The following is a 13992-nucleotide window of genomic DNA, read 5'->3' on the forward strand; positions in this document are numbered from 1 at the left end:
AAAAATCAGTGTTGATGCTTGTAAAAACCTTGTTGATAAATATCCAAAACGGTTACAGGCAGTTATTAAGAATAAAGGGCATGCTATTGACTATTAGTAAGAAAGGTATGAATAATTTTGAACTAGTGCCATTATTGTTTTTCTTTGTATAATGTTTCAAACTTGCATAATTTATTTATTTGTTGAGTTTAAATTAAATGCTTATGCTTGATTTATTGTTTGAAATCCCTTTAATATTGTCTACCTTCTGGTTTGATCAATATTCTTATAGAAATCTCAAAGATCCGAGGGGTATGAATAATATCGGGCACAAGTGTATATCAATATATATATATATATATATATTGATATATATATAGAGAAAGATATATGGATATATATCTATCTATATATATATATATATATATATATATATATATATATATATATATATAGATATGGATATAGAGATATATGGATATGTATATATATAGATATATAGATATGTATATATAGATAGATAGATATATGGGCAGTAGTCTCTGGTGGGGCCTCTCGATGCCATATTAGTGGGTAATTGTTACGGCTTTATCTTATCATGTGCTACAAAAAAAAAAAAAAAATTCTTTGTGAATTGTCTCTCTCTGTTTTCCATTCTCTGTCCTGCTCTAAGCAAATCTGACCTAGTCCACAAACTCCAAAATTATATCATGACAAGTTCAGATCAGAAACTTCCAACATAGACCCCCACTACCATGTCTACTTCTCCAATATCAGGGTCTACGTTCTAACCTTCCAGAGGTTGAAGCCAAATTACAAGAGACTGACCTTTTCTTTTTATGTGAAACTGGAATTTTATGTGAAACTGGAATTGGACAGACTATTTCCCTAAATGAGTTCGTAATAAAAGGATACTGTAACCTAACTTCCCAAACTGACCCCCAAGATCGCCATGGGCATGGAATATGTGCCTATATAAAAGATGGCTTTCCATGTGGTAGGGACATCTCCAGAGAAGATCCTAACTTGCCCTATATGTGCTTCTGAGTAGCACTAGCTCACACTACGGCATTTATATTTACTCTCTATCGCTCCCATAACAGCGGAGTTACTATCTTTAAAAGCATATCTGAGAAAATTGACCAAGTTCTATCAGCATATCCTTCAGCTAACATTCACGTATGTGGAGACTTCAATGTTCACAACGTCGAATGGTTGACCCACTCAAACAAGACCAATGATGAGGGGAGATTCTGTCATGATTTCTCCATTGCATATGACCTCACTCAGATTGTTCACGAACCCACCCGTGTGCCCGACAATGACGGCCAGTATGCAAGTCTTCTAGACCTTTTTCTCACAACTTGCCCTGAACTATGTTCAGTTTCCATTATGTCTCCTCTTGGATATTCCGACCACTCAGTGGTATCAATTAAGATAAAAATGAAATGTAATAAGTGCTCTGACATACATCTCCATCGTACAGTATATCGATACACTATGGCTGACTGGGATAGTTTCCGTACATTTATATCGGATCTTCCTCTGCGTTCCATGTTTAAAAAGGATGTGTCGTCTATAGTATCAGACCTGACAGAATGGTTAATTGTAGGTATAGACAATTTCATACCCTCGAAAAAGTTCCAGCAAAATCCTAACAGCCAGCCATGGTTTTCTCCAGAATGTGCTGCTGCTATTGCGCACAGAAATCACTTTTTCCACTGCTTCCAACGTAATAGATGTATGGAAACTAAAGCCGCTTTCAGGACTGCCGGCAACCATTGTAAGAAAGTAATAAAGAACGCAAGAGAGTTGTATGCTCAGCCCGTCAAGTCCAAAGTAGCTTAGCAGCGGCTTGGTTCCCACCAATTTTGGTAAATTGCAAACAGAATCTTGAACAGAAGTGTGTGCTCCATCCCAACTATCATCAATGGACCTGAGTTAATCTCGTCAGCATCAGACAAAGCCAAACTCTTTGCCAAGAACTTTGCAGCTAATTCTACCCTTTGCGACCAAGGCTGCCAACCCCCAATATTTCCTCCTATATCAGAAAATACACTATGTGATATACAAATATCTGTATGTGATGTTGCCAAGCTAATCAAAAACCTTGATTCCAGTAAAGCAACCGGCCCTGACGATATTCCAATTATAGTACTCAAAAAACTTCAACCGGAACTAGCACCCATACTTACAAAACTGTTTAAACGTTGTCTTAAGGAGAATTGCTTCCCATCACCCTGGAAAATCTCATCAGTATGCCCTGTATTTAAGAATTCAGGTGATCGTTCATCCCCCTCTCAATACAGGCCAATAAGTCTCCTGTGCGTCATGAGTAAGTTGCTAGAATCTGTGTTAAATAGAGAAGTAATCAAACATCTCAGCAAAAATAACCTTCTTAGTGACACATAATATGGTTTCCGTTCTGCTAGATCTACAGCAGATGTGCTTACAGTTATATCTCATAGGATTAGCGAATCTCTCGACAGAGGCAACCTTTCTAGGGCAATTGCTCTTGACATATCAAAGGCCTTTGATAGGGTATGGCATAAAGGTTTACTTCACAAGATCTCCAGCTATGGTATTGCTGGAAATGTCTTCTCAATTATTAAATCATTTCTCTCTGATAGGTTCATAAGAGTAGTAGTTAATGGGCAAAAATCAGAAGCTCACAGTATAAATGCTGGAGTCCCTCAGGGGTCGATCCTGGGCCCAACTCTTTTCCTGATCTACATTAATGATCTTCCAAATCACATCCTTACATCATTCGTGGACATTTTTGCTGATGACACTACCATCTATGGTAGCACATCTAAGACAGTAAACGACCAAGTTCTCTCCAATTCTCTCTCCTCTGATCTTGATCACGTAGTACAATGGGGAAAGGAGTGGCTGGTTACTTTTAATGCATCTAAAACCAAACTTCTATCTTTACATCATCAACGTTCTGATCCCCATCTGGCATCAATTGAAATGAATGGCTCTCGTCTTCAGGAGGCCTCAAGTTTTGACAGGCTTCTGGGCTTGACCTTTATCCTGATCTTAAATGGAATATGTACATCAAATCTGTTGCCAAGGCCGCTGGAAAAATGGTGGGATCCTTCTATCGATCCAGTAGATATCTCACTGCTGATGCAATTCTCTATCTTTATAAGAGCCAGGTATGTCCAAGGATGGAGTACTGTTGCCACATATGGGCAGGAGCTGCTAGAAAAGACTTGTCCTGCCTTGATAGAGTTCAAAATAGACTTCGGGGCCTGGTGGGAGATGTCCTTTTCTCTTTGCTGCAACCTCTATCTCACAGAAGAGATGTTGCGAGCTTGTCTCTGCTTTATCGTTATTTTCATGGAAAGTGTTCGACTGAGCTTCAATCTATGGTCCCCCCTCACCAAACTTTCACAAGAAACACTAGACTAGCTGAAAACATTATCAATAATTTTCCCCACTCTTTATCTGTACCTAAACCTAAACGTAGATTCCATGAACAAAGCTTCTTTCTTAGAACTGCACGCCTGTGAAATTGTCTTCCATTTTCCTGCTTTCCAGCTGTCTATAATATGGTTGCCTTCAAGTCAAACGTGAACAAGTTTCTGATGAGCGGTTCCACCTAAGTTAACAAATTTACCGAACTTCCATTACTATCGATTACTATATTGTCCTTTTGACTACTCTACACTCTTTAACCCTTATCCTTGAGTGGCCTATCGGCCTTGATAAGTGGTGACGTCTATGTAAAAAAAAATGTATATATATATATGTAGATATATGGATATGTATAGATATATGGATATATATATATATATATATATATATATATATATATATATATATAGATAGATATATGGATATGTATATATATAGATAGATATATGGATATGTATATATATAGATAGATATATGGATATGTATATATATAGATAGATATATGGATATGGATATATATATATAGATATATGGATATGGATATATATATATAGATATATGGATATGTATATATATATAGATATATGGGTATGTATATATATATAGATATATGGGTATGTATATATATATAGATATATGGATTTATATATATATAGATAGATATATTGATATGTATATATATATATATATAGATCGATAGATATATGGATATATATATGTATATATATATATATATGGATATATATATATGGATATATATATGTATATATACATATATATCCATATATATATATATATGTATATCCATATATATATATATATATATATATATATATATATATATATATATGTATATCCATATATATATATATATGTATATCCATATATATATATATATGTATATCCATATATATATATATATGTATATCCATATATATATATATATATATGTATATCCATATATATATATATATATGTATATCCATATATATATATATATGTATATCCATATATATATATATATATGTATATCCATATATATATATATATATATATATGTATATCCATATATATATATATATATATGTATATCCATATATATATATATGTATATCCATATATATATATATATATATATATGTATATCCATATATATATATATGTATATCCATATATATATATATGTATATCCATATATATATATATATATGTATATCCATATATATATATATATATATATATGTATATCCATATATATATATATATATGTATATCCATATATATATATATATATATATATGTATATCCATATATATATATATATATGTATATCCATATATATATATATATATGTATATCCATATATATATATATATATGTATATATATATCCATATATATATACATATCCATATATATACATATATCTATATATATCCATATATATATATGTATCCATATATATATATATATCCATATATATATATATGTATCAATATATATATCCATATATATATATATATATATCCATATGTATATATATATATATCCATATATATATATATGTATCAATATATATATCCATATGTATATATATATATATATCCATATATATATATATGTATCAATATATATATCCATATATATATATATATATATATCCATATGTATATATATATATATATCCATATATATATATATGTATCAATATATATATCCATATATATATATATATATATCCATATGTATATATATATATATATCCATATATATATATATGTATCAATATATATATCCATATATATATATATATCCATATGTATATATATATATATATATCCATATATATATATATATATATATATATATATATATATATATATATATATATATATATCCATCCATATGTATATATATATATATATCCATATATATATATATGTATCAATATATATATCCATATATATATCCATATATATATATATGTGTATCAATATATATATCCATATATATATATATATATCCATATATATATATATATATATCCATATATATATATATATATATATATATATATATCCATATGTGTATATATATATATATCCATATGTGTATATATATATATATATCCATCCATATGTGTATATATATATATATCCATCCATATGTGTATATATATATATATATCCATCCATGTGTATATATATGTATATATATATATATCCATCCATATATGTGTATATATATGTATATATATATATATCCATCCATATGTATATATATATATATCCATATTTGTATATATATATATATATATCCATCCATATGTATATATATATTTCCATATATGTATATATATATATATATATATATATATATCCATCCATCTATATATGTATATTTATATATACCCATATATATATATATATCCATATACATATATATATCCATATACATATATATATCCATATACATATATATATCCATATATATATATATATATATATTTATATATACATGTAATTATATTCATTCAGATATTCTACATGATTTATTCTTACGTAAAAATTTTGAAGTAAACACAGAATTGTTTCCATGTATATTTATGTATATTTTTGTTTCATCTATAAAAGTGAACGTGTCTGTGTGTCTACATTTCCTACGCAATAACTCTGTCAATTTTGAGTTTACAGACTCAAAATTTGATATACAGCGTACTAAAATTTGGGAAAATCTTCGTAATCCGGTTTTTGGCCAGAAATGTTCAAAAATATCGGTGATATAACTACCCCCCCCCGTCCCTGTAGAAAAGTTGAAGCTTAAGATGTTAATATTTTTAGTCAATTTATCGATATTTGTCTATATTTGTTAGATAGATGTTATTAAATCTATATATATATATACATATGTTTGTAAATATATATATATTTGTATGTATATATATATATATATATATTAAACTTCAAATGTCTGTCTGTCTGTGTACATTTCTTTCTCAAATAACCCTGTCAATTTTCAGTCTACAGATTGGAAATTTAATATAAGTTGTATTGAGATTTGGGAAAATCTTTTTAATCGGGTTTCGGACAGAAATTTGGCTATTAAGAGGTCAAAGTTTAACGATTTGACCTTTTAAAACTCTACCAACCTCTTCCGGCGATTATGGGTCGAAACATTTAAAATTTTAGATATAGGTTACTTGGACATGGTCTAATTTTATAAATTTGTTTGAGCCCAAAACATTAAATTGTAAGGGGTCATAATTGGGGTCAAAGTTAAAATAAAATTTATCTCTACTGTCTGTACAAAATTACTTAGCCAACTTTTGGACTAAACTTTTGAAATTTTACATAAAGTCTATTCAGAAATAGGGCAAGTTTTTAATCGATTTTTGGCCGAAAAGTTGGCTGCCAAGGGGTAAAAAAGTTGGCTGCCAAGGGGTAAAATTTCAAAAGATTTTACTTTTGCGATCTCTAGCAAACTATTAAGCCGATTTCGGGTCTAAGCATTTGAAATTTTACATAAAGGGTATTCAGGCATGCAGCAAGCTTTTTAATCAGTTTTGGGGCGAAAAGGTCGCTGCCAAGGGGGCAAAGTTTAAAGAGTTTTCCTTTGCAGGCTCTACAAAATTCCTCCGCCAATTTTGGGTTGTAAACATAATACCAAGTTATGTACCCTTGACCCGAGCTCTCCAGGAAGGAGAGAGAAAAAGGCTGTCATGGTGGACCCAATAAAGGTACACATGTATGTCGCTTATCGAGATTACCGTGTCTTGTTGTCTTTCCCTTTTAACTATACATGGTGTTATAAGTGGGAAATTAAAAAACAAACAAACAAATAAAGTTTACCACGTGGTGAGTGTGCGTCCTTCGTCGTTCATAAGTATTTTCATTTTCTTATTAAGGATTGGTTGTATTTTTCCTTTGTTTTGTTATTTTTTATTTTTAGCCGACTCCTCGGCTAAAAATAAAAAAAGGAGTATCAGTACATATAAATATATAGAAAATATAATCAAAAGTAATATATAGATATCTATGGTGATATAGTCCTACTACTTTCACAAAATTTACCAATACTGCCATCACTACTATTAATATAGGTAATAACCTATAGATATCTATGTATTACTTTTGATTATATTTTCTATGTATTTATATGTGCTGATACTCCTTTATATTCCTTAAGTGTCATTTACTATTAGATAAGTTATTTAAAAATTACTTTAATTATTTTTAATTATCTTAAATTTCTCCTTTCACATTTATTCTATTATTTTTTTTAAAGTTTTTTAATAATTCCTTTAAATTTTTATTTTATATTTATTTAAATTTTATCTTTACCTTTTTATTTTAATTTTATTCTTAATTAAATTTAAATTAATATATTCATGCTTTATTTCATTATATATTTATTGCCGTTATTTGTTGTACCATTATTTATATGGGGTTATGTGTTCCTTTAAACAGAACATTTATATTAAGTTATGTTTTAAAATTTGAAACTCTGAGTCTTAATAAACGCTTGTTTAACGTTTTTTCTCTGTTTGTTCACTTTGCATGGTTTCAGTTTTTCAATGTCGCTGATGAATTTATGCTGACTCTTTCCAACCTTTTATGGTTGATTCAGTGCAATGAAACCACTGGTACGACCTTGAAATATGTATATATAGTGTCATAATAAATATTGTATCTTCAGCTCTCACATCCACGATCGAGCACTTTATTGGATTTTTTCATCGCCTCCTGACAAGGTATGTATATATATATATATATATATATATATATATATATATATATATGGATTTGCAGAAACATGCAATATCGTAAGTTATTTTGGGCTATTTATAAGTATAAATGAATGTAGGATTTTTTTTACTTGTAAAATTTCATTTATTTATTTTTTATTTATTTATTTATTTTTTTTTTGTAGGTAATGATAAACTCTGAAATCGTTGCAACAGCCGACTGGAAAAAGAGTGACCAAAATATGTCTCTTCCACAGGTAAATAATTCAATGCAGCTACATTTCGTAACTAAAATTTGACTGAATGATGATAGAATGTATTTATTTTTATTCTTATTTAGACGTCTCTCATTTAAATCAATATTTCAGTTATAATTTTTAGTCAAATATATATTTAAGCAAAGATTGTTAAAAAATACCAATTCACCACTTCATTTTACAGTTCGTAGGGCTTTTTGTCTTTTTTTGTAATGATGATTTTTTGGATTAAAATCAAAACAAAAATTGTATCCTCCATATGTATCGCGAAAGTTTTTTTATTCGTCATCAGATCATCTTCTTGTGACAAAAACTAATAAATAAAAATGCTGGAGAAAAGAGAATTTCAAAAGGTAGCCAAGAAATGTTCATGTGAAGTGAGGTAGATGCCAAAAGAATGGTCTTGAATTATTTCAGGAAAGTCATCAATGTTTTGTTAATCGCATATCAGATCTTGTGATTACCGTGTTATTCAATGCCCAAGGCTTACTCCATTTAGTTAACTTCTTTGCATATGATGCCACACCTCCCTGAACCTGCAAGCATTAGCACCTTGCTTTGACCTCTTACTTCCTCTATTCCACTTTTACATTTTTTCTAATCTCCTTTTTAATGGACACATTAGTCTATCTACATCCTCTACATCTCTTACATTATTCTCCCTTTTCTTCATGTTTTATTTAGTTTCATTTTCCTTTGGCTCAATTTTGGTATTTTCAGTCTTAACCCCAGTTCTAAATTGCTCGGCATGAGCTAAAATTGTCTGCTCATATTTTTTTTCTTATACAGCTAATGTCTATTTTTTTTTCTTATACAGCTAATGTCTATTTTTTTTTCTCATACAGCTAATGTCTATTTTTTTTTTTCTTATACAGCTAATGTCTATTTTTTTTTCTTATACAGCTAATGTCTATTTTTTAAAACAGTATTTAAACATCAAGGCGACATATTCGTGTCTTGGTCTATGTAAGATGATCAGTCTACAGATTTAACTTTTGTATTAATGTCTGTTTTCCATGCCTGTTGTGTTGATGAAACTGTATGAATAAGATTAATTTAAATTGTCATGAAAAAGTTTGCCCTAAGATATGGTAACCCATTTTTCTTCCTACCCAGCAAGTCTTGATGAATAATAATGCACTAATCTTTCCTCATAAAGTTCACAATTCTTCTTTATCCTACAAAATTATGCAGCACTCATTAAGTTCTCACACAGGTCATCGTCAGTGATTACTCACTGGTAGTGATCCTTGAAATCTAAGTGACAACAGATTTCCAATATTCTCCACTAGTGATGGAACGATTCCAATACAATTACCGATTCTCTTCTAAATTTCCGATTCCGATACAATTACTGATCCCGATTCTCTTACAATTTGTAAACAGATTTGTTGCTTTTTTTTTTTTTTGCATTTACAAGCTACTGTAATGTCTGCATATATTAGTGTAAACATAAAATTATACTCATCAGGAAAGGAATACCCATTACTAAATATATTTTTCATTTTTTTTTACTTGTAACTGACCCAAAATTGTAAGAGAAATAACAATTTCTTTTGCTTTTAAAACAAAACTGAAAGGTATTATTTCATCGCCAGTGTACAAAATGCTATTTATATTGTTTAATAATTTAAAGTAGTCGACAATTGATGTGTAAAATAAGAAAATTGTGTAGGAATAGAATACTTAACAAAACCTCATCCCTTGTTAAGAATAAGTTTTAAATAATGTTATTATTTAGAAAACTTTTCTTAACATGAAAATTGATTTTGTTGCCTATTCTGTGCATTTCTTCCAATAAATAATGTAAATATGATTTCTCTTTATTATAAGCATTTGGTCGGTTATTAAACTGATATTTTTACTGTGAAAAATTAATCATATATTAATAATAATAATAATTAAAAATTTATAGATTAACACCCTCAACTAAGTTAGAATGACACAATATGGAGAATATCTTCTGTAAAATTGATATTTGCAACTAACTCTCACACAAAATTCTAAAATAATTGCTTCTTTTTTTCTTACATAATCTTCTAAAAATGTAAGACCTCGTTTTTTAGCAAAGGTTTACATGTAAATAGAATTTCGTTTTAAAATTCTAGATGAATTACCTTATTTTTTTGATAAAAGTCATGATTTTGATAAAATCATTGAAAGATTTTCATCTATATTTTTAACTGGGGCCAACCGTGGGCAACAAGTTAAAATCTATTTATGATGGCCAGGAGGCGACTCTGATGCAGTCATTAGATAATTGGATAATCAGCACGGTGCCAAAGAAATTTTTAAAAAATATAACTTGTCCAAAATTGTGAACTTCTTGAGGGACGTCATAGCGACCTTTATTGAATAGGTATGAAAATAAAAGTAATCAAGAAATAGACAATTGAACTTTCCACTATTTACTTTGTTGAACAAAAAACAAAAAAATAAATTAGACTTGAGAGTCAATGCTACATTCTTGTTGTGGGGTACAAATCACCCCTATTTGAGAACTAAGTGGAATCAACCAGTCCTATGAATACCACTGGTTTCAGAGACAAAATGGAGACATTCATACCATGTTTAATCGCATGCTACGAACACATTCCTCTCATACCACTATAGTGAGCCGTTTAGATCTGCCAAATTTGCTTTGTCTGGATCAAACACTGATCCAGAACAAGCTGTGTGCAGTAGCACACACGCATGGAGCGGAGCACGTGCAAAAATAACTTTGGTATGCATGTATTTCGGGTGACCTTTGACATAACCTTTCGTTTACCTCCTTTTTCTCCCTCTTCTCCGCTTGACACCAAGCTGTGCACATGTATAAACCACATGCTTCATAAGCATGCACTTGGAGAGCGACAACAGAAACATGATGTAGGCTTGCATATTTTTCACATAAACATCGTTACCTGTAAGATGCTTACACATAGAGCTAATACAATATGAACAATCCAAGACTTATATTCAAGCTATATATCGCTTGTGTAAAATACGAACTATAACCTGTATTCATGCACACTTCCACAGAGGTCAACACGTACAAGCCACTATCACACATCCTTACGTGACTACCAAATTATTGCATTACTGCATGAACTTTGTTTTGTTTTGTTTTAAATAAATAATGTAGTTTTATATATATACTGGTATAATGGTTTTCTTTATTGCTAAGTCGTGAACGTGCATTATATAGCCTCGCAACACCACTTTAGTGGCTCTTGTAGTCTTTATGATAAATACATATATTTTATACACTTTACACTACTTGTGGTTTCTTTCATTTGTAACCCCTAGCACGGGTCAACAATAACTGGCTGACGAGGATGATTTAAGAACTTCCCGGATCAATCTACAATAATTGCTAACAACAACTGAATGACGAATATTCGGGCAACGACTTCACTCTAAAAATAAAACAGCGATTGGACGACAGCATTTGATGACCAAAAGGATTCAAGAAAACAAAGGACACACACAGATATTCGAAATATTTTTTCCTACACTCAGGGGAAATTCGAAACTTCAAAAGTATTTATTTTTCAAAAGTTCAGTGAAGAACAAGAAAAACTACTTGTCTACGTTGGGAAAAAACCAACATTCGAGCGTAAAAATCCACAAATACGGGATAAAGAACACTGCAAAAAAAGGACAACAATTCTTGCCAAAAAAAAGATTTTACAAAGACGTTGTCAAAAAGCCTTATCTTGCTGTAAAAAAAAGCTACTAAAACGTAAACTACGAGCTGAAACAGAATTCAGAAGATGAATTGTGTGGAGAATTATTATTACTGAATGAACGAGACTCTAATCCTCATTTGAATTCACTTTGAATTTCACCTTAAATTTTCACTCTATCTCTAAGTTAAGATGAACACCTCATAATACTCTATTCAACTACTTTTAAAAAATTAGATAGCCTTGATAGTGTTTTCACTGTTGAATTCATGCAAAACATTCATCACATGCTCTGCATGAACAACACCACTGTTAGGAAGAACTCTGTGTGTCAGATATTTACTTTCATATGGTGTCTCTATTGTAAAAGTTAAATGGTGTTCTGGTGCCTTAGTTTTTTTTCATAGTTTTTTGTCCATTTTCCTCCACAATTTCTTTATAAAACAAAAAAAAAAAAAAAAAAACGCATAGATTCCTAACTGGTAAATATTGCTGCTACGAATTTTTCTTGATTCAGATTATGTATCGCCTCTAAAACTTTCTTCTTTTCAGCCTAATACCATTACTCAGATCTTAATTTAATTCATGCCTAAGCAAATGATGTAAAACCTAAATTTGCTGTGTGACCTCAAATGCCTAAGTGAGCTTCCCCCCTCCCATGACCTCCAATAGTAAGGGTAGAATTTCTTAGCGTCATTTGGACGCTGACCAAAGGGAATCAATGACTCGAAGATGTAAACTTCAGCTAAGTATATTTTTCTGCAATTTCTTAAAAAGTCAAACTAAATTCAACCCTATTTTCTCGTGTGTGTATATCATTCTGTCCAGTTTTATTTTATTTTATCATATTTTAACCGTTCTTATTTCACTTATTTTAAAACAATTTCCTGACTAAATTTTTACCGTGATACATCGAGGTGGTAGGGGGGGCAACAAATGATGCTATCTTATGTAGATGACAGAAAAACTTTATTAAGTATGATACTTAATATAATCAGCCATGACAAGACAAAAATAAAAGAAATTAAAAAAAAACTTAAATAAAAAAAATTAGAAAATTAAATAAAAAATTAATTTAAGTGACCCCCCTCCCCTCTCGCACACTGCCATCTCCTTTCCGGACACCTATTCCGGGTGTGTGTTGTTCTAGTTATAATGCCTATGCTTTTGATCCGTCATCTAAACACCAGGAAGAGGGGCACCTATGTCTTAGTCAGTAATTCACCAATCTGTACAATTGTTTGTAAACTGATATCATTAAAAATTAGATAAGCTCTCTCTATTCAAACAACCTTATACGCTTCTTTTCTTGTCAAATTAGCCAAACGCATTACAAACGGATTTCCTTTTACAATAGAGGGTAGAACTGAAGCAGTATACTTAATATGTACAATTCGTACATACTAAACTATAACCACCTTGCTACCTATATCTAATCGCCTATCCTGGATCCTCATCAGCTCACAACTTGCTTTCAGTTTACTGTTAATTTCTCAAATCTTATATCACTAAGACATTCTTTTGAATAGATACAAAAATTTCTCCTGAGCAATTCAACATCCAGTGATCGTATATCTAATCCTCATTTAATTCCTTATATCACTTTGAATTTCACCTTAAATTTTCAATCTATCCCTAAGCTAAGATGAAAACCTCATAATACTCTATTCAACTACTTTTTAAAAATTAGATAGGCGCAGTTACAATATCAGACTCCCTTGAAGTGCTTTGTGCCTGACCTAGTCTACGGACTTGAACAATAAACCACGACACTATGTACCTATAATTTCTCTCAAAACCGCAAAAAAGATACCGCTGCTAGTATGCTACGTCTATCCTATAGATACTTTACCTCCAAGATGACTGCCTTTGTCTGTTTTGCATGAAAAACTTAATCCTCTCTCCTTATCACTAACTAA

At 30.2% G+C, this 13992-nt stretch overlaps 1 protein-coding gene across 4 annotated transcripts in view; it reads left to right on the forward strand.

Moving 5' to 3' along the window:
- LOC145248972 (beta-galactosidase-1-like protein 2) overlaps nt 1–13992 on the forward strand; it is a 1883914-nt gene that overhangs the window by 1079914 nt on the left and 790008 nt on the right. For all 4 annotated transcript variants that reach the window (XM_080110785.1, XM_080110782.1, XM_080110784.1 and 1 more), the window contains one exon: nt 8331–8402. In XM_080110785.1, the coding sequence (XP_079966911.1) occupies nt 8331–8402 (72 nt within the window). The remainder of the gene's footprint in view (nt 1–8330; nt 8403–13992) is intronic.

Source organism: Euprymna scolopes, chromosome 27 (assembly GCF_053919585.1).
Source record: "Euprymna scolopes isolate OS-2025 chromosome 27, ASM5391958v1, whole genome shotgun sequence".
In the NCBI taxonomy this organism is placed as follows: domain Eukaryota; kingdom Metazoa; phylum Mollusca; class Cephalopoda; order Sepiida; family Sepiolidae; genus Euprymna; species Euprymna scolopes.